General features: G+C 51.2%; 1 protein-coding gene across 8 annotated transcripts in view; it reads left to right on the top strand.

Annotated features, from left to right (window-relative positions):
• The window catches only part of IGSF21 (immunoglobin superfamily member 21), a 271,588-nt gene that overhangs the window by 180,150 nt on the left and 65,369 nt on the right, over window positions 1-26,069 (top strand). For all 8 annotated transcript variants that reach the window (XM_074028261.1, XM_045379447.2, XM_074028268.1 and 5 more), the window contains one exon: window positions 1,728-1,849. In XM_074028261.1, coding sequence (XP_073884362.1) covers window positions 1,776-1,849 — 74 coding nt within the window. In that variant the 5' untranslated portion in view covers window positions 1,728-1,775. The remainder of the gene's footprint in view (window positions 1-1,727; window positions 1,850-26,069) is intronic.

The raw sequence follows: 26,069 nt of genomic DNA, 5'->3' as shown, positions 1-26,069 counted from the left end.
TGAGTGCAAACATGGATCCCAAGAGGAGAGGAGAATCCTCCTGTCCCCTTCCTCCTCATCTTCCTCCACTCTCATGGTTCCAGTTCAGAAGCTGGGCCTGTGGTGCAGAAGCGGCCAGTGAGAGGAAGTGGTCCTCTGTCTCCCCTCTGCACATGGTCAGAAAGCGCCACGCCCTCAGAAGGGAAGAAAGTGACACTTGTGCATGTCGCTAAGTCCCGACAGAGACAGGAGGGGTGTGGGATTATGGAGGGGTAAGGAGAAGCCGTGGCCCTGGGAAATCTCACTGCCGCTTCCTCTCAGGGTTCCAGAGCCTGAGAAAGCCTTCTCATGTTTCTAACCATCCCCGGTCCTCACAGAGGCCACCTTACTCTTTACAAAGCTTGCAGTCTACGGAAAGTGACTGGTACAGATGTAGCCTGTGTCTGCACACAGCTGGTGCTCAACCAATGCTGGCCAGATGCATGGAGTCTCTCCTAAACCAGTAGCAACACCACCTAGGCCAGAGAGATGTGGTCCAAGTCAGCTTGGGTACCTATGTGCTGAGAGGAGCCCAGCTGTGTCCAGGGCCAGTACTCCCAGGCAGGGGACAGGGGGACAGATTCACACTCCAATCCTCATCTTTTTGCCTGGGGAAGCTGCTTTCAGCATCCCCCCAGCCCAGCCCCTTGGAGACACCCGTCCCTAGCCACCCCTCTCCCAGCCCCCCTCCCCGCTGCCTCCACCACGCAGAGCCGCAGGGAGCTAATTCCACTTCTCGAGGCCCAGGCATGAGGCCTCCCCATTGCAGGCTGTTAGCGTGGAGCCCAGCTGAGCTGCGAGAGGCTGCAAGCTCCCAGTCTATAATAGAGTTGCTGAGACAAGCGGAAAACTGCAGCCGAGTAAACAGATAAATAATTGAAACAGTGACAACACATACCTTGCTGCTTTGTGGAGTAACACTTTCATTAGCTGGAGGCAGCGCAGATGTGGGGAGGCGGGTGGGCGGCAGCTGAGGGCACGGGACGCTTGGGTTCGCTTTCCATCAGCCGTGAACAGCGGGAGAGCCCGGCAGCCTTGGGCTTCCAGCGCTGGCTTCATCACCACCTCTCTGCCTTCTCCCACTTCCGCATTTTTAGGTGAAATGGGGACTTCATGTCCTCCCTCCTGGCCCAGCCCAAGAGGAGGGCAACTGCCCCACGCTGTCCCCTTCTGCATCACCCATGCCAAGATGTTGGATTCCTGGCCTCCTCCTGGGCTCCCTGCCTCTAGTCTTGCCCCTTTCGATTCGTCCTCAATCTGTAGCCAGTGGAGCTTGTAAATCAAATCTAAGCCTGGCCCCGGGGACCACTGCCTTCAGGAGAAGCTGAGCTCCTTTGTGGTGGAGACTCTTCATGATCTGGCCCACATTTTTCTTCACAGCCTCTTCTCATCCCACTTCCTTTCTGCTCCAGGTGCTGCAAAGGCAGCAAGCTTCCCCTGAGCACACACTGCTCTTTTCTGCCGCAGGGCCTTTGCTGTTTCCTTTGCCTGGAAAACTCCCACCTGTTGCCAGGCTGGCTCCTACTCTTCCTTCAGGAGACAACTTAAACATCACTGCTTCCAGGAAGCCCTCGGTGATTACCTTATTCTCAGGATGGGGGCTGTCCTTCTTCTGAGCTTCCTGCCTGCATCTTCTCAGTGTCCTGGGGAAAGGGGTGACCAGGGCTGGCTGAGCACTCACAGGTGGCTATCTCTGTGCTCTGTGGCAGGTGACGGATGGCGGCACCATCAAGCAGAAGATCTTCACCTTTGACGCCATGTTCTCCACCAACTACTCACACATGGAGAACTACCGTAAGCGAGAGGACCTGGTGTACCAGTCCACTGTGAGGTGAGGGCCTGTGGTGGCGGGGGGACAGCGGGGGAAGGGAGGAGGGATGCAGAGTGGAGCAGAGGGCAGTTCTCCAGCCCTTTCACATCAATCGCTTGGTGCTCTTGGGCTTGGAAGGCAGAACCGGGGGCTCCCCTTGTGGAAGTGGGACTCATTCCCTGGAGGGACATCCCCTGGAGGGAAGAGGCAGGAGAGGGCCAGGCCAGCTCCTCTGCCAGCTCCTCCAACAGTCCTGGAAGGTGGTTTTCCAAACTCCATTTATTTCCAGTTGAGATACTGAGGCCCAAAGAGGGTGAGCAATGGGCCTAAAGTCACACAGGCAGCAATGAGACCGCTGGGCGGTGAGGCAGTTCTGCCTGGCTTGGAAGCTCATACAACATGTTCTACTGTTTCTTGTGGGTTCCAAGGCCATAAGGGCCAAAGCTTAAGAGAGAATGACCCCAAGCAAGTGGACTCCCAGGTCAAAAGTAGCAGAGTGGGGAGAAGCAGTGCTCAAGTCAGAGATGCTTGATTTTCCTACTCCATCCCTCTTTTCCAGAAGGTGGGGCAGCAGAATCAAGCCGACTCCATCTCCTACAGCCTGCTATTTTCTATGTGTGTGGCTCTACCTCCTTCCCACAAACTCCCCACAAGAGCCTAGTCCTGTTTTATTCCTTTGACACTTAACACATGCTGGTCCCTCTTCTCAAAGGGCCTTTCTCCCTTTGGTCATCTGGTAAACTCCTCATCAGCCTTCAGAACCCCACTCAAGCAATTCCACCCATGGGACCCCTCACCTCAGCTGAGCCGATCCCCCAAAGCTGGTTGGCTGCAACTGCCCCAGTCCCCACCCCTCTTCAGAGGGAATCTCACTGCATTCAGGAAGAGTGCACAGCTTTGCACATACACACTCTTCCACGCCACACCGCCAAATGCTTTGCCAGGTGCCCAGCCTGAAAGTAGTGGTCTGCTCCAAAGCTGGAGGGTGATAGTGCTGCATTGGGCACCCTGAGGGGGACTGCAGCCAGCAAGCCAACATGACGTGCACTGTGGCACCGTGCTATGTGGATTTCCCAGCTAGTGCCTGGTACTGTGCTGTCTTTAGACTCTGAGCCTGGAGGAAAGGGAGGCCCTACTCTCCAGCATGGGCTGTGGGTCTCTCTGTGACCGTGAGCTCCAGGAGGACAAGGGACATGCTCCTCCTTCACTTTGCATCCCCAACTCTCAGCCCAGGGCCCGGCACACAGTGGGTGCATAATGAAATTTGCAAAATGAGTGGACAGCTCAGGCTACGCTCCTCGGCCCTTCAGGCCTATTTTCTATTGGGTAAAATTAGAAAATGGGACGAGAAGATTGTAAAGGGTGAGTCCAGCCCTGCACCGAGAACCTGGCCCAGGCATCCTCCTCTGCCTGCTTTTGTGAAAATGGGAAGGTGAGTGTGCTCCCCAGGCAGCCTGGCTGGTCCTCCTCCTCTCCGAGCTCTGTGCCAGGACCATGCTGACAATGTGGACGTGAAGGTGTGTGAAGAGGTGTGTGAACAGTCACACAAACTCCTTCATCCATCTAGTTGTGATTTCTCCTGAACCTGCTTCCAAAAAGAAATTATGTTTCCTTAAAATACTAAAGCACACCTAAAACAAACCAGTTATGATCAAGATGAAAAAGGAGATAAAAACTCATTTTGGAGAAAATAGGTATTCTGGAAACCACAGATGGTTTTGTAGTAAGTGAACTCCCAAATAATCTCCACGATTCCCAGAAACCTAATGCCACCCAGCCCACCCCTGCCGGTCACCGTGTCTCTGAGAATTCCTTCCTCACCAAGCCACCTACTGCCACCAGCATGGCCTCTAGGACTCCTTGGTTCTGATTTCTAGCTAAGAAAGAAATCCAGGGACCATTTAGAATATTCTTGAGCCCCACCCTCTCCTTCTCCCTGGAGCCTCAAGGGCAAGCCCTGCTACCAGAAGACCCAGATGCAAATCCCAGCTCAGTCTCTGCCTACTGAATGACTGGGGACGAGAGCCTTAACCTCTCTCTCTCTGCTTCCGGTTCTTTGCCTGTGAAGCAGGCTTGACATGACTGGCTTTGTACAATTGCTGTGGAATTTCAGTGAATTTTACGTCCAACAGCCTGAGTTCAAATCCTGCCTCTTCCACCTCCTGGCATTAGTTAAATCTGGGGCTGGTAACCCCACAATTGAGTTTCCTGACCTCCAAAGGAACATGACAGCACTAAGAGGCTAGCTGCAGCTTGTGAGGAGCTAACGGGTGCATTCAGGTGAAGTGCTGGTGTCCGGTCTCTAAGTGGTACATGTTTGCTGCCATTGCCTAGAACAATCTCTCCTTCTCCCATCATAAAACAAACAGACAAATAAAAAAACTCACCTTTTTACAAATCTCATAAAGCCTCCTTTTATGCACCCTTTCTGTTCTGATCTGCACAAACAACCCCATGAATGCAGACAGGTGTTACTATTATTAATCATTTTCTCTAGCCCTGTTCTTACTGCGGAAGAGGTCGAAGTTCAGCAAGGCCCAACAGTCTCCCTCTGGAATGACATGAACTTGACCAGATCCCTTGTTTTTCAGTTGTGGAAGCCGAGGCCCAGAGAGGGAATGAGACTTGCCTGAGGTCACACAGTGGCACTGACTTAAGCCTGATCTTAGGAGCCAGTGCTCTTTCCTTTCCTACATGGGAACCAGTCTCCCCCACCTTCTCCCTGAACCTTGGTGACAGGGGTGGTCTCCCAAGCAGAGAGCACCCCAGGGAGCTGAGCCGTCCTGTTTGTTGATTACCAAGGGCGAGGGAAGGAAGGAGCAGACCCTCTGGAGCCTAAGAGGATCACGGAGGATTGTCGGGCCCTCCCAGCCAGCCATGCTGGGGGCCACTGCCTTTCTAGGCTGCAGAGCCCCGTCAGGGCTGGGGGCGGGTGCGGGACTCCGCATTTACATATAAATGAAGATATTTACAAATTAATGCATCTCAACAAGAGAGAGTCCCAGCTCCGCAGCTGTCTGAGTCGGTTCCTCTTCTGCTGGGGAAAGTGGGGAGAGAATGAGGCTGAGAAGATTACCAAGAATTGGCTGAGAGCAGTTTCCTGGGTAGCCTAGAGGAGCCCCAGGGGCTCCTGGTGCTTTTTGTCCCACTGAGGGGGCCCTGGAGGGATGGAAGTCGGGTGGATCATCAGGACTTCTGCCCCCAGGGGTGCAGGTGTGTATCCCCAGTTGTATGACCTTGGACAGATCATTGCCTCTCTGAGCATCCCAGAGGCCCATCTATCAAATGCCTTTCTAGGTCTTAGCCCCAGAGCCCAGAACTCCCAGGTTGGAATTGACAAGAATGTATTCCCTCCAAGGCTATTTAGTTGAGCACCTACTAGGACCCTGGCTTGGTGGAAGGTGCCCAGGGATACAGGGGGGAATGAGAAAAGCACGGCTTTGCAATCTAGTGGGGGAGACACGGCAAAATGTAGATGAATACATCATTCCACATTCTGCAAAGAAGTGATTCTAAACTGTGGGCATGCAATGAAGGGGCAGGTGGGGTGCAGTGCCGAGAAGGAATGAGATGCTGGGTGCCATTTAGATGGGGGTCAGGCAGGGCCTCCGAGGAAGGTGGCACTTGGGTGGAGACCTGAGGGCAGGAAGGAGCCCTCTGTGAAAGGGAGGAGGCAGATGCGGCCAACGGTTATTCCGCCATGCCCACATCCTCTTACCCCTCGCTCTTCCTGGCAGTGCCAGCATCCTTGATGCTTACCCAGGGCTTTCTCAGGTCACTGGAGCCTACTCAGCCTGCACGTGAGGCAGGTGAGAAGTGCTGGGGAGTTGACACCACCCGGGAGCAGCCTTGACCAATGACTGTTTATTGGATGCATACCCAGCCTCCTCGTCCCTCGAGGGGGACGGTTCAGATGCATGCTCAGGAGAACAAAGTACCTGCTCCTCCTTCACCTCGCATGCCCAGCTCTCAGCCCAGGGCCTGGCACACAGCAGGTGCATAATGAAATGTGCAAAATGAGTGGGCAGTTCTGGGTATGCTCCTTGGCCCCTTGGGGGTGTTTCCTAATGGGTAAAATCAGAAAATGGGATAAGAAGGAGGGACATTGAGACACTCTGAGAAGAATGCTGTCTAATCTCTCCCAGAGTTTCTCAGTGCCCCCTAGAATAACCTTGAGAATGTACCCGTGTTGGCTTCCTTCCCTTCTAGCTCATTCTACCAGCTTCCTGGGATCCCTTCTCACATAAACCCCTTGCTCCCAAATCCTTGTTTCAAGGTCTACTCTTCATTCCACCCTTCTAGGTTCTTGGCTGGGGCCCCTGTAGCAAAAGACGAATTCACAAGACAAAAGGATACAGGTCTAGTTCGTATACGTTTTAGGTGACACGGGAGATTTTATAAGGAAATGAAGACCCACAGAAGTGGTTTGAGCTGTGTTTTTTGCTGCGTTGGATGAAGGATGGGGAGTCCTACCTCAGATAGAAGGGTCTGAGCTAAGGGCAGTAAGCTGGGGACACTCAGCAGGGTGGTTTGTTCAGATTCCTCGGAAGTGAAGATGCTTCCTTCCTCCAGCTACAGAGAGGGAACCTCTCACGTGAAGGTCTTGTGACCTGCTTCAGGGAAAGGTCAGAGTCCTTCCTGCGCCTGCCATTTCTCAAATTCCATCTGCTTAAAATATTCAATATATCAAGGTGCCATATTTTAGGTGGCGTGTCCTGAACCCCCTCCCCATGGAATGCGGCCATCAAAGAGGCCAGCTGTGACCTCCTTGGAGGTCCGGGTGAATCATAGTGAGGCTTCAACCACTCTGTCCACACAAATACTGTGTCTTCCATTTCCGGAAGCACCCTGAGGCCCTTGTCCCACTCGATCTGCTCAGGAAGCGATGAGGAGCACCGGACAGATTTCACTGGCCTTAATTCACTGGTGCAGGAAATCTAGACTCGAGGGGCTCAGTGTACTCCTGCCCCTGATCTGCCATTGCAGGTCCCTCCAACACCTTGGCCAACTCTCTTTGCCAACAAGGTCCTACTTGTCCTTTCAAGTTCAGCTTAAATGTTGCTTCCTCTAGGAAGTCAACCCTGACTGCTCAAGCTCACAGCCTGGTGCTGTGTCTTCAGAGTCTGCACCACTCCCGCCCCCCACTAGACTGGAAGCCCCGTGAGGACAGGGACTAGGTCTGATGTTTTCACCACCATCCTCTCCCCAACCCCCAGTACAGCACCCTAACCCTGGGCACGTGGTAGATGATTTGTAAATATCTACCACGGGGTAGTGAATGAGTTCGTGGTGAACATGGTGGTGGAGTGCTTTCATTGCAACACTTGCTGCTGCTGGCAGATGAACGAGCCACCTTGGGAAAGGAACATCCAGTCCCCTATTCCTTCCCCTAACACTCACATCATTCATTCATCACAAAGGAATTGAGTAGTTGCCGTATATTAGGGATGATGATGGAGATAGAGTGGTGAACAAGACATAATCAGACCTGCTCTCGGAAGGTTTCTGATCTAGTGGGTGAGGAGAGACACACTACAAAAATGCCTTTAAAATAACAAGGAAAAATAGTTACAATGTGTGATGAGTGTGGTGAAGGGAATAAAGTACAACTGTCCCCCGGGATCCGTGGGGGGATTGGTTCCAGGACATGCCCAAGCAGATAGCACAATCCTAGGATTCTCAAGTCCCACATATAAAATGGCACAGTATTTGCACATCACCTACGCACATCTGCCTAGATCCTTTAAAGCATCTCTAGATTACTTATAATACTTACTATCATGTAAATGCTAGGTAAATCACTGTTATACTATATTTTTATTTGTATTATTTATATCGTTGCATTATTATTTTTCTCTCTGAATGTTTTTGGTCCACGGTTGGTTGGATCCGCAGATTCTGAACCCATGGATATGGAAGGCTGACTGCAATGTGATAGAGAGCAGTGACAATAATGGGGTGAGGGCATTGCACAGCTTCTCATAGGAGATACCTGGAATGTATCTCCAGGAATCTAGAGACATCCGAGCAGAGATATGTAGTATAAGAAGCCAGCCAGGCAAGGTTGGGGCTTGGGAGGGCACTCCAGGTAGATGACATGGCAAGTGCAAAGGTCCTGGGGTGAGAAAGAGCTTGGTGTGATCTGGAAGCTGCCAGAGGGCCATTGCTGCCAGAGCACAGGGAACGGGGAGGTCAGCTCACGTTCATTCTCCACGCACTGGAAGCCACTGAAGGTTGTGGCATGCTGTGATATGTGGTTTGTCAAGCTCACCTTAGTTCCTGGGTAGAGAGGCTTGGTTGGAGGTGCCAGGGAAGGAAGACAAAGCTGTCCACAGTGGAGCCTGGAATCTGACCTCCAGGTATAAAATATTCAATATACCAAGGTGCCATATTTGAGGTAGTGTGTCCTGAACCTCCTCCCCATGGAATATGGCCATCCCAGAGTGAAGCTGTGACCTCCGTGGAGGTCCGGGTGAATCACAACGAGGCTTCAACCACTCCGCCCACACACATGCCGTGTCTTCCATTTCCTGAAGCATCCTGAGGCTTCAGGAACAAGCGTCATCCCCCAAAGCCACAGGCTGTGGGGAACGGCCGGGCAGGGTGGGGGGCAGGGGGCTGGAGGCCGTGTAGAGAAAGCCAGTGCTGGGCTGCACCTTTTGATGCATGTTTATCAGGAGGGAGACGCGGGAGAGCTGGAGTAAATGGAACAAAGAGGCTGAGAATGCAGGGCGCTGGAAGAAATGCCACTTGCTTTATTACTCTGAGGTGCATCGGTTCACACACACACTCAACAGTGCACAGTGAGCGTTCGCTGGTTTGAGGCACAGAGCTACGGTGCACAAAAGTAGCTAAAATCAGCCCCTGCCTCTTTGGAACTTAAAGCCTGTTCCCCTCCGTTGACGCCTGTTGGCCTATAAGCTCCTCCAAGGCTCGGCTACATCTTCTTCATCTCAGTAACCCCAGGACTTACTTGGCATTTAGAAAGGAACAATAAATATTTGTGGAATGAAAAAAGAGAAAGGGGAGATAAAACACAGAGATAAATAGCGAACAATTCAAGTAATAAAGTGATAGCTGTCATAGAGAAGATTCAGATATAACCCAATGATGAATCAGAGAGGCAGAGACTGGGGAAATCAGGGTGATGCTGGCATTTGAAGTGGTTCTAGAGGCGTCAGTGGGTTTTAGACAAAGAGGAGCTGGGAGCTGATGATCTGGTTGGAGGGTCCCGTGTGTGCAAAGATACGGCAAGAGGAAACGGCCCAAGGAGTGGCAAGACCACTCCACGGGCAGACAACAGTTTCTGAGCAGAAGCCGCCTGGAATCCGTTCAAACGAAAAAAAATAAGGGATTGATTTTTAAATAGGCACATTAACTGTCTGGTTCAAAGAGCAGAGGGGTTTGTTTCCCTTTGAAAAGTTAAATGATCCATCTACAATCTATTCATGTGGAGACCAAACTCTTTTTTTACAGTTGATACAAAGAAACGTGCCATCCGACCGTCGTCGGTTTCAAAGTCTGAATTCTCCAGCTCCCTTCTCCCTCTGTATATTTTCACGAACCAAACGTCTTTTCTCTCTAAAACATACCTAACAGGTGCTGCTTGCCACATGAAGTGGTCATCCATTTATTGACTCATTTGACCACTCAGCAAACACATGTTGCCTACGTACTGCATGCTGGGCTTGTGCCAGGCACTGAGCAACAACAAACACAGGCCCTGCCCTTATGAAACTAACTCTCCAAGAATATCCTCAATTCCTGACCTGCTGGAAACCCATTCCTCTCACTCCCACCCAGAATTCATTCAGGAGTGTGAATGAGAAAGAGTGGCCTGCTGGAAACCCATTCCTCTCTCTCCCACCCAGAGTTCATCCAGGAGTGTGAATGAGAGAGACTGGCATTGTTTATTTTATTGTTCTTAACAGATTATGCCTCTTAGTATTAGACTTGAAACCCCCTGGTTTTCAACCCCAAGTGGGAACCTGGTCCCCATCTCCAAACCATGGATGATTTTAGAAGACAGGGTTGCGGGTCTCCTCCCAGCCACTAGGGGTGTGTAGCAGCCTTCAGCAGCCTGAAATTACACATCAGCTGGCCAGTGGCTCATGCCTGTAATCTCAGCACTTTGGGAGGCTGAGATGGGAGGATCACTTGAGCTCAGGAGTTCAAAACCAGACTGGGCAACATAGTGAGACTTCTTCTCCAAAATAATAAATACATATAAAATTACATGTCAACGGAGCAACAAGTCACCCACTGGTGGTGTCTACACCACAGGCCAGCTCACTGACCACCTGCATCAGGATCACCTTGGAAGCTGCTTTAAAATACCAATTCCTGGGCTCCACCAAGACAGAATTTGATTCAAGCCCAGAGCAAGACCCGGGGAATCTGGAATTCATTTGCTAAAAAGTCTTCCAGGTTAAGATATGGGCAGTGCAATTTGGAAAGCCCACTTCACACAATCTCATCCTCCTGCTCTGATGTGCACACTGGGGTCAAAGAATTCAATGGCGGGCATCAAGGCATAGATAATTCTAATTGTTGGTGGTCCCCATCCGCCAACAGGCGGTTATTCTAACGCCCCTACAGCCAGACCACTTTTAATTGAAGATGATGAAATAGCCAGGCCAGTCAGTGACCTCAGAGTCTATTCCCTGAGGCCTGAGTGACCTCACAGGCACCAGCCAACCCCGGAACTTGGGCTGCCCCCATGCCTGGGCTGCCAGTCATTAGCAGAGCAATAACAGCTGGCATGTGCGGTGCACTCATTGGCCAAGCCCTGGGCTAAACTCCTCAGGAAGTGAGGCCTCGCTTGCAGGCCAAAGGGAAGGCCAGGAGCAAGATGCTTTCTATAGCTCCTTGGCCATGGCACTCTCCTCAGAGTTACAGCGTGCCCATGCTTTCCAGCTAGAAGTTCCACTGGACCCAATCCCAGGCCTTCCACCTCCAGAGCTCTAATTAGGAAAGGCACCCCCCTTTGTCAGGTCCCAGAGCAATGCTCTGCCCAGACTGCAGGAATCTGCTCCCAGCCTTCCTCCTTGGTTCTGATCTCTCTGACTGGGACCCTCCCTGCTTCATCTCTGGGTCCTCCGTGCTCAGTCCAGCTCCTGGGATAGATGCCCAGGGCCTCCGTAAAGATCTGTCGAATCAATGGGCTGATGGGTTGTATTCCAATGTGGAATTATCATTTCAAACAAACAGTCAGCAAAACTCTTTCCCAACCTGTCATCTGGTTCAATCTGTGGAGCGCAGATCTCAGACTCGTTGAATTCTGTTATTCAGATGCTGACATGGAAGAACAGAGAGGTATGGTCACTTGTCCAGGGTCACACAGCTTGTGCAGGGCGAAGCCTGGGTAACGCCCAAGCTGTGGCACTCCATGGACCACTGGAGCCAAGTCCACTCATTGGGCCCCTGGGCCATGGAGCATGGAGAGCAGGTCATCCAACAAACAGTAATTTTTTTTTTTTTTTTTTAATCAGAGTCTTGCTCTGTCGCCCAGGCTGGAGTGCACTGGCATGATCTTGGCTCACTGCAATCTCTGCCTCCCAGGTTTAAGAGATTCTCCTGCCTCAGCCTCCCAAAGAGCTGGGATTATAGGCACCCACCACCACCCCTGGCTAATTTTTTGTATTTTTAGCAGAGACGGGGTTTCACCATGTTGGTCAAGCTGATCTTGAACTCCTGACCTCAAGTGATGCACCTGCCCTGGCCTCCAAAGCGCTGGGATTACAGGCATGAGCCACTGTGCCCAGCCCCAACAAACAGTAATTGATGCCCACCCCGCGCCAGGTCACTTAGTAAGGGAGACTGGCACATGACCTTATCTCTCCACCCCTACACACATGTATGTGTACAGAGGATCTACCCGGGATGCTTGGACCCTCCAAGTGGGAAGTTGCCAGCATCAGTCATCACCTTAAAAAGAGCCACAGCCTGGCAGTCCCAGGACCCTGGATGCCACAGCCAGGGAGAGCAAGTGATGCCCACTCTTGGCTCTGGGAGAGGGACCTGGGAAATCAGTGCCCTGCATCTTCTCTGCTGTCTTGGCTGGTAGCATCAATTCCATTGACTAGTGAAGAAATCTGTTTAACCTAATGTGCTTCGGATGCTCTGCCTCAGTCCCCATTGAGCTGGGCACACTCCCCTGCTCCCCATCTTCCCCTGCCCCTGCCACCTTCTCCCTGCCTCCCCCATCCCAGCATTGACCCCTCAGGTTCCCACTTCTTCTCTCCTTCTCCAGGGGCTGCCTGGCCTTCTCTGCCTTTTCAAAGCCCAGTGGTGCTCCAGGCCCAGCTCCAATGCTCCGCTTGACGCAGCAGCCCTCCCTGACCCTCTCCCCAGCGGCAGAATCGATCCTGCCTGCTGCACCCAGGGAGTGCCCCATACTTTCCACTTTAGCCTTCTCCTGCTGGCTCCCACCTGTCCACTCGCACATCTGCTGTCCCCACAAAGGCCATGAGCAGCCCAGGCAGGGCAGGGCTGGGCTGATTCCTCTCCATGGCTCCTCCCTCCTGCACAGGTGCAAGCTCCACAGAGGACTGGCACCACCTCCCTAACTTGCTCCACCTCCTGTTACTGAAGGTGGACACTCTTCTCCTCTCGTTCCTTGACTTTCAGTCTTTGATTTTCATTTTTAGAGTTATATTCTTCTTTCCTTTCTCTCTCCCCTTTCCAATAGCCCACTTTCTATTGGGATGCCCTATTCCTGCCATCCTGTGCACAGAGGCATGCACGGTGCTTTCATTCCCTCTCTTCCCATGCATTCTTGCGTCTCTTGGCTAGGAGTCCCTCTGTGGTCCCCAAATCTCCCCTGCACACAGACTCCAGATCTTCATGCCCCAGAGGCCCCTGGAGCTTCAAGGAGGCTCCCATTTCCAATTTAGAAGGAGGGTCAGGGGTATTTCTCCTTGGTTGGGTCTTGGGTTAGTGAAGAGATTTGAGGCAGGGAACTGAGATGACTTCTGTTGCATTCACAGCTGCCACTGAGTCCTCTACCCACCTTCCCCCACTCTCTGTTTGACCTCAGACCCACAAGGAGGCCACTGGAACTCCCAGAACACACCCTTCTATCCCCAGCCTAGCTCCCCAGGGAGGGAAGCACTTGCAAAGCTGTCTGCTGCCCTCTGGTGATGCACTAGGGTATTGCAACTTCAGGGTAGCGGGGGTTGGAGTGGGGGGGCTCTTGCCTGGGGCCCCCAGTCACCAAGGATGGGTCTTGTCTCTCAAGGCTAGGGACCCTCCCTTCTTCATCTCTAGGTTCTCAGTGCTGAGCACAGGGTCTCCGGAAAGACTTGTTAAATTAATGTGCTGACATGTTATCCGAATATGGAATTATGACTTCAGCAAAACTCTTCCCCATCCATTGTTTGATTAAACCCTAGCAACCATCCTGTGCAGTGCAGATCCCAGATCCTATTTAGGGGGCTCAGATGCAGCCCAGAGAAGAGAAGCAACTTGCCCAAGAGCTGAGAGAGCTCCCCCTCAAGGCAGAATTATCCTCCCCCGGCAGCCTCCCCAGCTGAGGAGGCTGAGTCCTATGCTGATGGAATGGGGTGGGGGCAATGGGGTCACCTGCTCCTACCTCTGGGTAATGGCTTGCCTGGATCAGGGGCCTTCCAGAGACAGCATCTTCACCCAGAGTCAACCGTCAGGAATTGCAGCCCAGTGCCAGGAAGCACCCCGGATGGAGTGGTGGGGAGTTAGTTCCGATGTCGAATGCACCTTGACATGTTTCAAGCACCTCAAGTAAGGGCTTGCCTTAGTTATTCATTTGTCATTTTAGAAGTGTTTGTTTGTTAACTGTAGACATCGAGTGACAGAGATGAGCAGGACAGGTAAGTTCCCTGTCCCCACGGAGGTGACATTCCCAGTGCTATGCTAGCAACACAGAGAGAGGTGAGGAGGCGGTGGGGCTCTGCAAGGAAGAGGTCAGATATCGGGGGGGCTCTTTCTCTACTTCCTGGATGGCGAGCGAGATGACGCAGCCACTCAAAGGCCAAGGAATGTGCATTCTGGCAGAAGGAAAGCAAGGACCTGAGACAGGAGCAAGCTCAATATGTCAACAAAGAACATAAAAATGTCCAGAGGGACTGACAGAGTTGGTGAGCCGTGCAAACAATGCAGAAGATGAGGCCAGGCCTCATGGAGCAGTCTTGTGGAACTTGACTATTAAAATGCAGATTCTCAGTGGGGCTGGGACAGGACCCCAGAGTCTGCATTTCCAATGTCCTCCTAGATAAGGCTGATGCTGCTGCTCTATGGCCCACTCAGGGGAGCCAGAAATCTCCCAGTGCCCAGGCCAAACTCCTAGCCCTTGAAATCAGAACCTCAGCAAGGGTGAGGGACACAGGCATCCACGTATCAGATCATCCAATCTGCAGGTGAGTTTGAGGACCACTGTTATAGAACATCCTTGGCCATTAGAGAGAATTTGAATTGTATTCTGAGTGACGAAGAGTCACTGAAATTGACCTCGGTTTGAGTTTTAAGCTGCTAAATAATGAAGCAGGGAGATCGGGGTGGGGTGTAACGGAGCTGGACAGGCAGAGGCGGAGAGAAGGGATGGGGATGAATTAGGAAGCAGACCTGGCAGCACTCGCTGATGGGCTGGAAAGGGGACACCAGAAAGTGAGAGAGAAGTTAAAGGTGGCCCCTAGGGCCATAGCCATTGCATTTGGGAGGAGAGGGGCTCCTTCCTGAGAAGAGGAGACTGATGAAGACTAGCTCAGGCTGAGGGTGTAGGACAGAACTCACGAGTTCTGTTTGGATCAGGTTAGACATATCTGTTAGACGCCTGAGCACAGACTGCAAGTAGGTTGGTGGAAACACAGGGCGGGGGAGAAGTTGTGACCACAGATACAAATATGGGAGCCACCAACACACAGATGCCACTTAAAGCCACCATCCCCTCCAGACTCAGGACAGATCTGCTGGCAGTCTTCAGACATCACCCAGGCCAACCCTCTCATTCTCCACCTGAGAAACCAAGGCCCAGAGACTGTGGATGACTTCCGTAAGGTCACACAGCAAGCCAGCCGCAGAATCAAAAGTCAACTTCTGACTCCTAAAGGAGAACTGTTTCCATTCCATAGTGCTCAATGCAGCTTTCTCCTGACCTGCAGCCTGCTGGGCAGAATTGCTGATATGGCAAATCATTTCTATGTCTGCAGTCAGGAAACCAGAGCTGTTGGAAATTATCTACACACACACACACACACACACACACACACACACACACACACACACACACATTATCCTTTTCCTTCTAAGTAAAAAATCAGTAACCAGGCTGTCAGCTTTATTACTAATTATGCAAGTGCTTTATTGCTGGTATTTAAAAAAATTGAAGGCTAAAAATGTCCGGGAAAGACCTAATTTAGTAAACAGTTCAGAATAAAGTATTTGTTGCTGTGGTATTTCTTCACATTAGAATTTGCTCCGGGTGCTTCAAACCCTCTTTAATATATTATTGCAGTCTAATAAAATTCCAGGTTCTGGGAGAATCTTTGCCTTGGAAGATAATCGTGTTTCAGGGAGTGATGGTTAGGTGGGATTGAGGGTGATTGGCAAGGTCTGGTGAGCCTGAAGTTCCTGGGAAAGTAAGGCTGAGAGAGGGCAGAAGATGAGTGGTTAAGAGACTTGCCTGAGGTCACTCTTGAGGTCACAGTAAGCACTCAATAAGAGATAGGGAAGGGGATGGATGGATGGAGGGATGGATGGATGGATAGATGGATGGATGGATGGATGGATGGATAATGGATGGATAGATGGACGATGGATGGATGCATGGATGGTGGATGGGTGGATGGATGAATGGATAGATGGATGGATGGATGCATGGATGGGAAATGGATGGATGGATGATGGATAGATGGATGATGGATGGATGATGAATGGGTGGGTGGATGGATGGAGGGATGGATGGATGGATGGATGGATTAGGGATGGATGCACGCATGCATGGATGATGGATGGATGGATGAGCTTTCAGATGAATCATCAGGTTGTTGCAGACCTAAATCTTAGTCAAGGAAAAGAAGTCTTCTAAAACTTGCCATTGATAGAAATGACAGAGATAAAAGTTGGTGGGCCATTGGGCCATTTTTACAAAATAGGTACCATCACCTGTGTTTGCAAATAACAGACTTCAACTGAGATAATGAAGCAGCATTGCACAAAACTGCAGGGCAGGGAAGCCTTCCTCATTTTACAAAAAGGAAGGAGAGGATCAGAGACATTGAGTGACTTGCTTGAGGTCACATATCCCAATAGCGATGGAGCTAAGCCAGGGGCCAGCCTTCCTCGTGTCCACCTAACAGCTATCGTTTTCTTTCCAGCTCACAACTTAGGTCCTTTCTCTGTGCATCATGGCTTCTTGCCACCTGGGTTTTTCTACACCCACCCAGCAGCCAGAGTGAGCTTTCTAAAGTGAAATCAGATCATGACACCTGCTGCTTGAAGCCCTCCATGGGCTTCCCACTCACTTGGGATAGAACCCAGTCTCCCATCAGACCTAGGAGACCCTGTATGCTTGGCTCCATCCACCTGGCCAGCCTCATCTCCTACCCTTTCCCTCTCCAGCTTCCTAAACATCAGCTTCCGGACACCTTGGCCTTCTCGCCAAGCTTGTTCTTACCTCAGGACATTTACTCATGCTTTTTTTTGCCGTGTCAGATAAAATGTCACCTCTGCAGAGATGCTTTCCCTGACTGCCTCACGTCCACCCAGAAGTTTCCACCCCCATGCCCCATCATTCTTAACTCATTGATCCAATTTGTTTGCTTGTTTTGCATTGATTGCTACCCAGTAAGATTCATTTATTTATCTGAATATACAATTTCCTTTTTCCCTCTCATATCAAGCACCCTGAGGATGAAAACTTGGTCCCCCTGCCCCTCCTCAGAATGGCACCAGGCAGCCCCTCCCTAGCCAGGGGCCAGTGCAGATTTCTTATACGATAAGCGAATTCCTGGTCAGAGGGCCTGGCTGTTGGGCCATCAGCCGGCATTGGGCAGAGAGGCCTGAGTTATAGTCCTGATCCTGTGACAGAGCAATAGGGTGAGTTGGCCAGTCACACAATGTATCTGAGCCTCAGTTTCCTTTTTGTCCAATGCACAAATGTGAGGGGGTGCTGGATGACAGGAAGCCCCCTCAGCTTCACTTATCAGCCCCTTCCTTGGTGCACGATTGAGGGAAACAGGCAATAGACCAGGCCCTAGGGTGACCGGGCTCCAGGCACAGCCAGGACTGGGGCTGGGAACCTGCAACCTGCCAGGAACCCAATCAGCCGATTGGTTCTGCGTATTGGCATTTGGATTCTCAGGGGAGTGGCCTGCCCTCTCAATGGCATTTCTTTGTGAGCTATGCTGACACTCCCAGTTATTATTTGGAGAGGTTTGGGGAGGCTCAGTTAATTGATGACATATTTCCTTCCTTGACAGGGCATTTGTTTGGCCATGTCTTGTTTTTTTCCCCCTGCTTGGTTAATGTTCCTGGGCATGTTGAGTATTTTGTGGGGACCGTGGGATTAAGTCCAGTCATAACTCTCCCTCCTCCTCCCCAACCCTGCCAGGGGCTTTCGAACACTTTCATTTAACTTCCCTGGACCTCTGCTTCCCCCATGAGAGTGATGATATAACAAGAGCCCTGAGATCTGAGGACTAATAATAACAGTGCTCACAGTAATGTTTATCAAGTTCTTAACATGTGCCCTGCCCTGCTCTAAGCACTTCACTTGCATCGACTCATCTATCCTCACAATGTTACAACAAAGCGGGTCCTGTTATGATCTCTATTTGTAGATGAAAAGATGGAGCTCAGAGAGGTTAAGTGACTTGCCCAAGCTCACACAGCAGGCAAGCAGCTGAGCCGGGACTCAAACCTGCCTTCTGGGTGAAAACTCAGCAACAGGGCACAGGCTGTCCACCACTGCCCTATGAGTGCTTCAGCAGGCTTGGGAAAAGGAGATGCACAATCCCCATCACCCTTGGCCACGTGCAGGCAGACAGGCAGCTGTGGTCAGCCTCTGCCAGGAGCTATCAGTGGTGACACTGGGCAGGACTCAGAGCTTCAGCTTCTTCATTGGTAAAAGGAATCACAACTCTGACCCCCAAGCTGCGGTGAGGGCTGTAGCGGTTCTCATCTTCAGGGTGCCTAAGCCAGCATCTCAAGCACAGTGCATGAAGTAAAGGAGGGCTCGACCCCAGGCCCTTGCTCGTGCTGTGCTTCAGAACTTACACATTCATTCTCCTGAATGGAACAAATGTCACATTATAGAATGCAATCGTGATCTTAAGGAGAGAAGGTTGTCGCATCATAGATGACCCTCTCAACGGCCCCTAAAGGAACACCCTGCTCCCTTGGGTGACCTCATGATCCTCTCTCTTCCACGATTTGGCGAAGGTTCCCTTCCTCCTACTAGTCTGTGGCTCCTGGAGGGAGAGGTCATGTCCACATCTCCCTCCTCACTGCCAGACGCTCACCCAAGGTCCCGCAGAGCTCAGCACAAAGAGGTGAGGAGGGAACAGAAGAATTAACGAGGGATCTGGCCTCTCCCTCTGCTTCTTGGGACATGGCTCCTCTCCCTGGCCAGCCTTCCTAAGTGCAGCCCCTGCCCTATCCACCTTCTGGCCTGGAGACATCACTGGACATCCTATTCATTTCTTCATTCAGCAAACACATGGTGAGCACCTCTGATGCACCAGAGGCCAAGTGCAGTGGGATTATTGGGTCATAAAAAAAAAACAGACCCCTCCACACATACAAGAAGAATTTCTGCTTGCAGAGCACATGTACAGTTTAAATATTTTACATGGATTCTCTCTTTCAGCTCCACAACACCCCTTGAGGCAGCTCATGCCCCATGTCCCATTTTTAAAAATTAAAAAACTGACGCCCAGACAGACATGTAAGGAGGCAGTTATAGTACAGTGTGCAGAGCCCCGGGATGGGCTGTGGGAGCCAAGGGCATGTGTGTTCCATGCCCGGGCTTCCTCCACTTCCTACCTCCCCCAGGAGACTCAGATATGGAGAAGGAGCCCCCTTTTCTGGCTTGACCTGAGTGCGGTGGGAAGGCAGGGAGATGGCCTTGCTGACCTGTGAGACCTGTGGACCTGGCAGAGCCTGAGTCCATGCCCAGGACCCATGCAGCCTGCAGAAGAGACCCTGGATTTTAAGGTGGGCATCAGGCTAGATCAGGGCAGCAGGGCTTGGCAAGCCCAGGCCAGGGCACTCACAGGTGCAGCCTGGAGCTGCTGGGAAGTGGGGGCCACTTGGCACCTGGTGGCACCAGGTCCCCATATTCGTATTGCTACCTCCAAGGAGGGACTGCAGCTCTGCCTCAGAGCTCTACCAGCTGGGTGAGAGCCCCTCACTGCATACCCCCATACTCTCCACCCCCAGCTTCCCCCGAGCAGAGCCACTGAGAAAGAGGAGGAGGTAGCTACAGGGAGTTTGTCTGTGGGCCTGATGCCCTCAAAGGGCTTCCAATTGGAAATGTCACTGCCATTGCCCTTAGGGAAATGAAATGAAATATAAAGGCATAGTTCATCTCTGTAGCCACCCTAGGGGCAATGATGCCACCGTTTGCTAATAATAATACACTCTCGGGTCTAGGGCTAACTGTGTGCCAATCCAAGTGCACTTACCTGTGAGAACTCAGCCATGGAGGGGATGGCACTGTCAGCCCCATTTCACAGATGGGAAACCTGAGGCACCAAAAGGTTCAATGCCCTCCCCCAGGTTAGACACCTGGCAAGGGGCCGAGCCAGGATTTGAACCCAGGCAGTCAGGTTAGGGTACCAAGCCTTCCCCAGTAGACCACACCCCCTCCTTTCCCTGTTGGCCTGTAAGTTCATTTCAGGGCATCCCCACATCTGCCCCTTTCACAGTGTGGGACCTCGGGCAGATCAGTTGGCCTCTCTGAGCCCCTGCATCGCACTTTCCATGACAGGGAGCTCAGTCCTCCGCACCCTGGGTGACCCTTCTCTCCACCGCCTCTAGCCGCTGCTGAGGGCTGGCCTCCTTTTGCTTCTGCCCTCTGCCAGTGCGGGAGGCAGCAGTCAGCAGGGAGGAGCTGCGGTCTGATGGAGGAAATACCAGGGTGCCCTGGGAGGGCTGGAGCTGCTGGAAACGGAGCAGGGCCGGCAGAGTGAACTGATTAAGAGAGGCTGGCAGGGGAGGGAGAGAGTCTGAACTGAGTCTCCACACCATTAGCTCTCCCGCTCTGTTTCTCCACCACCTACCCAGGCTGTGATGCCAGCCGACGAGGCCCTGGGGTGTGCATGGAGGCCCTGCCAGCTGCTCTAGCTGCTGATGGGCCAAGGGGGCTCTGGACTTGTCATAAGCTCCCTTTACACACCACTAAAGGTCCCCAGTCCTGCCTGTGACTGCATGTGCCTCCTCCTCTGCTCAACAGCCCACCATCCCCAGCCTCATGAAGGCCGACAGAACCAACAGATGCCTTGGTGAGGCCTTCAAGGCTCTCCACTGTGGAATGCCTACCAATTTCTTTTCATTTTACGTTAAAGTATAACATACACACAGTTAAGGGCTTTATAAAGGAGTTGGTATCCATGCACACACAGCTGCCCAGGTCAAGATAAACATTCTCAGCACCTCACGAAGTTTCCTGATCCACCAAGAGGGAGGTGCCATTCTGACTTTTGTATGAATTTAGACTAGTTTTTCCTTAAGTCTAACTTAGACTATTAGAATGTCGGGGAGATTTCTCTATGTGGTTGCTCGTAGCAGTGGTTTGTTCTTTTTCATTGCTGTGTAGTACTCCACTGCATGGACTTTATTAGTTTATTTAACTATTCTCCTGTGGAGGGGCATTGAAGCTGTTGCTTCCAGTTTTTGAGCCATGACAAGTAAAACTGCTTTGAACATAAGCATTCCTTTTTCTTGGATGTATCCCTGGGAGAAGACATGTGGGGTGCAGGGAAGGCAAATGTTCATCTTTCAGAGATGCTGCCTGTGCTTGTTTGCCAAGGCTGCTGTAACAAAATGCCACAGACTGGGAGACTTAAAACAACAGAACTGTATTCTCTCACAGTTCTCAAGGCTAGAAGTCTGAAATCAAGGTGTTGGCACGGCCACACTGCCTCTGAACGCTCCAGGGAAAAGTCATGCCTGCCTCTCTTCACTTCTGGTGGTTGCCAGCAGTCCTTGGCATTCGTTGGCTTGTAGACACATCACCCCAAACTCCACCTCCATGATCACACGGCATTCTCCCGCTGTGTGTCTGTCTCTCTGTCCAGATTTCCTTCTTAGAAAGACACAGTCACTGGATTAGGGCCCACCCAACCCCAGCCTGACTTTATCTTAACTTGATTACATCTGCAAAGACCCTATTTCCAAATCAGGTTACATCCACAGGTCTCAGGGGTTAGGATTCAACAGATCTTTCGGGAAGGGGGAGCGCAATGCATCCCACAACACCACCTACCAGTTTCAAAGCACGTGTACACATTCCCATCCCTGCCAGCAGGATATGAGCACTCCAGGTGCCCCACATCCTGTGTATCCCCCCTCTTGACCCAGCTGCAAGGATGACTCCCTATTTCTGAAAGTGTTCACCATGCCTCTCCCCATCCAGACTTTGCAGGAGCAGCACCCACCACCTCTGCTTGGCAAACCCCTCCCCATCCATAAGACTAATCCCTGTCCCCAGGAACCTCCCATCTGCCCTGGCCAAGTTCAGCGGGCCCTCCCTCTGCTTCATCTCTGCACTTTGGTCATTCTGGACAGCTCCACTGTCATTCTGTGTCAGGGAAGACTGCAGCCTCTGGAGTGGCGGAGCTGGTCTTTGAATCCACGTGAACAAGTGTCTTCACCTCTCTGTCATCCATTTCTTCACCTGGATTGTTCCAGGAGGAAGCCCAGGGACCACCTGGCTCCTGTATTAGTCTGTTCTCACACTGCTAATAAAGATGTCCCCGAGACTGGGTAATTTATAAAGAAAAAAAAATTTAATGGACTCACAGTTCCACATGATCAGGGAGGCCTCACAATCATGGTGGAAGATGAAAGGCATGCCTTACATGGCGGCAGACAAGAGAGAATGAGAACCAAGTGAAAGAGGTTTCCCCTTGTAAAACCATCGGATCTTGTGAGACTTATTCTTTGCCATGAGAACAGTATGGGAAAAATTGCCTCCATGATTCAATTGTCTCCCACCAGTCCCCTTCCACAACACATGGGAATTACGGGAACCACAATTCAAGATGAAATCTGTGTGAGGACACAGCCAAACAATATCAGCTCCCTCCTCTGGTCTCTCTGGGTCTCTGCTCAGGTGTCACCTCCCCAGAGAGGCCTTCCCTGACTATCTTCTCCAAAATGTCATCCCATCACCAGGTTCACCTTCTGCTTCTCTGTAGCTTGTTTCTCTGCCTAGGGGTGGGCAGGGCATCCTCATTTGTTTGCCCATCTCTTGTCTCCATCTCGCACTAGAAATCAAGTTTCCTCTTGTCTCCTGATCACAGCTCCATCTTGAGCACCTGGAAGGTTGCCTGAGGCAGTCAATACATATCTGTTGAATGAATGAATTAAATGAATCTGCAAAATGAAAACAAAAATAGCATCTACTTGCTGGAGCAGCGGTAATTGTCAGGAGATTCACTGAGACAGGTTGTGCTCAGTTAGGTTTTATCCCAGTAGGAACTCGGTCAGTGTTAACTGTTGTGTTAGCTTTTTATTGCTTCTGTCGCAAATCGCCACCAACTTGGTGGTTTAAAATAACACAAATTTAGTATCTTACAGTTCTGAATGTCACAAATTCGAAATGAGTCTCACTGGGCTAAAATCCAAGTGTTGATCGGGCTAAGCTCCTTCTGGAGGCTCCAGGGACAGTCTACTTCCTTACCTTTGCAGCTTCTGGAGCCCACCCGCATACCTTGGCTTGTGGCCTCTTTGTGGCAGCAATGGCATCGCTCCAGCCTCCACTGCCATCATCACATCCCCTCCAACTCCGACCCTCCTGTCTCCCTCCAATAAGGACATGTGTAATTATATTAGATCCATGTGGATAATCCAAGATAATCTTCCCCATCTCAAAATCCTTAATCACACCTACAAAGCCCCTTCTGCCACTAAGGAAACATCGACAGGTTCCAGGGATTTGAACGTGGGCATCTTTGAGGCAGGAGGGTGCATTACTTACTACAGCTGTGGTTATCACTGTGACAATCATTCACCATGTCCAAGTTTGCCTCCTCTGTTGGACAGCGACCTTGTTGCAGCATGGACCCTCTTCTTTCTTTCTGTGTCTCCAGTTCCCTCTTCAGGGTCTGGCACTCAGGAATGTGGCCTGAGCTCCTGAAGGGCAAGAGCCCCGTGTTACTCATCCCTGTGCCCCCACCGTCCATGGCTGATCCTGGCCCCGAACATTTGTTGGACTGAGCAGACCCGCAGGTACCATGCAGGACCAGTGAGGACAGAGCCCCAGCAGAGGGACAGGGAGGACCTCTGGGTGGAAGGTGAGGGAGGGGAAGAAGCTCAGGGAAGTCTCGGGCTTCAAATGAGAGAACTTGCCCTTGCCCCGCCTCAGGTGGGTCCCTCCCAGGGAACCACTCATGGAACTGGGTCTCCGCTATGGATAATAAAGCTAAAACATAAGGAACACTTCAGAGTTGGGTCAGCCAACTGGAGCCAGGCTCCTAGCCTCTGAATCCCGGTTCTGCCACTTCCTGGCTGTGGAACCCTAGGCAAGTCACTCATCTCTCCGTGCCTGTAGAGATGGTTTCCCTATCTCTAAAATGGAGATGATGATAATCGTAGCTACCTTGCAGAGTGCTCGTGAGGCTTATATGAGTTAATAAAGCTCTTAGAACTGGCACCAGGTATGCAGGATGGGGGCTGGTGATGACTATGTGCTAAGCACCCAATGTGGACTTTAGCCTCTGCCACATTCATTCAGTGAACGTTTTCTGAATACCTGCTCTGAGCCAGACATGGTGCTGGGCTCCAGGGAGACAGCAGTGAGCAATTCTGCCTCTGGCTACACAGGGCTCTCCATCACCACCTAGATAAGGATTAATATTGCTCCCATTTTTCAGATGAGAAAACCGAGGCCTAGACATGCCAAGTGCTTGCCTGAGGCCACCTACTTAGAAAGGAGAGGAGCCAGTATTTAGAACTGGCCTGCACTCTGGGCCAGTGTGCTCTCTCACCTTTCAGATTTGCAGTGCTGGGACCCGGAGCCCTGGAACTCTGCCCTGAATCTTTCTGGAAAACTTGGAAACAGTTTTGAAGCAGGGGTCTTTTCCTTTATTACGGCCGTCTCGGGAAGACATGAAAATTTGGCTCTGATCAAATTAGGCCCGTGTTGTGATATAACTTTGTATATCCACCATAAAGCTAATAAACTAATAAATTAGACAGAATGAAAATATCATTGGGCAAGACTGCACACTGAAGCATTGCTGTAATTACTCTCACGACCGGGGCCAATTTCTCAAATTTCACCTTGGCCAAGTTTCTCAGCTCACCGTGTCCCTAATAAGGCATAACTCACTCTATAAACATTAAATTGACTTATTTATTTTAAATTACAGTGGAACTGAAACCACCTTGATAAACCTATTCTCATGCATCTGCCTTCCTCATAAGCACAGCCCACTGATTTTTTTTTTAACAAAGAAAATATCTAGTCTGTCTCAGAACTCATTCTCCAACCCAGCCTAGCTCCCTTTCTTACCATGATTCCAGCTTAAGAGATTTGACTCACTCCCCTGAGGTTAGTGGGTCTCTTATGGATAAAGATGATTCATGCCTAATTAATAATAATAATGGTGCTACATTAATTGAGTGGGTTTGACTGGTATTGTGGGCCAGGCCCCTTGCTATGGCCTCTACAGGAACTCATTTAAACCTCATAATAAGCCTGCAAGGAGTGCCCTCTCATGATCCTTGCTTTGCAGGTGAGGGAGCCAGGGATCAGAGAAGGCAAGTGACTTGCCTGAGACCACACAGAGTGACTTGCAGTGGAGCTGGGACACAGCCAGGGAGGTCTCGTGCCAAAGCCTTCGTCTTCACCACTGTGCTACCCGAGCTCTCAGAGAACTTGCACCAATGGCCAGCTGGGAGTTCAAGCTGCCATGAGACACATTTATTTCTTGAGCGGTGGGAGGGGCTCAAGCCAGGTTGGGGGGAGGGGGAGGGGAAGAGCTGGATGGGCAGATGATGCCCATACTCAGCGGCAGGTACCATGATGGGGACACTTGCTGGGGGCCCCAGGAGGCCACAGGTATCTTCCTGGCCCAGCTGATGGAGGCGTAGGAGGGAAAGGGGTTTGGGAAGTTCATCAGAGATCATGATTGGTGCGTGAGTGGGGGATGACAAGAGGACAGTATCCCAGGCAGAGGGGAGAGCAGGGGCAAGGGCCAGGCAGTGTGTCCAGAGATCTGTGGCTGAAGTGAGGGGAGGAAAGTGTGGCCATGGGGTGGGGATAGGAGAGGATCTCAGCAGCGGAGAGCATTTCCACGGCCCATCCATGCTCTCCAGGGCAGGTCTCATTTGGCCACATGCAGATGATGCAACAGCAAGCTGATGGTTTTGCTCCTCCTCCTGACCTCTGCTTTCATGTCCCTTCCTAGGTCAACTTTTCCTGACTTTCTGGTACAGCTTAGTCAGATCTTTCTGTTCTCAGGTCTATCAACACCCCAGATGCCTCTGGGAACTCCTCACACTATTAATTAAACACATATTTAAGTGGTTAGTTCCATCCCTGCTTGTAACACTAGAAAGTCAGCTCCATGAGGGCAGGAATCATGCTCATCTTGTTCACTGCTATCTTCCTAGTCATTACCCCATGTGCCATTGAGTGGTACATGCTAGACACTCAATGTAGAATTGTTGGATAGGTGGGTGGATGAATGGATGGATGGATGAATGGGGGTATGGGTAGATGGTGGATGGACGGATGGTAGGTGGATGATGGATTGGTAGATGGTAGGATGGATGGGTGGATGGGTAGAGGGATGGAGGATGGATAGATGATGGATGGGTAGACAGTGGATGGGTGGATGGTGGATAGGTGTGGATGGATAGACGGCTAGATGGGTGGATGGTAAGTGGGTGAATGAATAGCTGGAAAGATGAGAAGTGAGTGAATGGATGGATGGGTGGTGGATAGGTGTTGACGGATAGATGGCTAGATAGGCAGATGGTAGGTGAGTGGATGGATAGCTGGAGAGATGAGAAGTGAGTGGATGGATGGATGGATGGT

This window comes from Macaca fascicularis, chromosome 1 (genome assembly GCF_037993035.2).
Source record: "Macaca fascicularis isolate 582-1 chromosome 1, T2T-MFA8v1.1".
In the NCBI taxonomy this organism is placed as follows: Eukaryota; Metazoa; Chordata; class Mammalia; order Primates; family Cercopithecidae; genus Macaca; species Macaca fascicularis.
The sequence above is the reverse complement of the archived record's forward strand: the minus strand, read 5'-3'. Positions and strand labels throughout refer to the sequence as shown.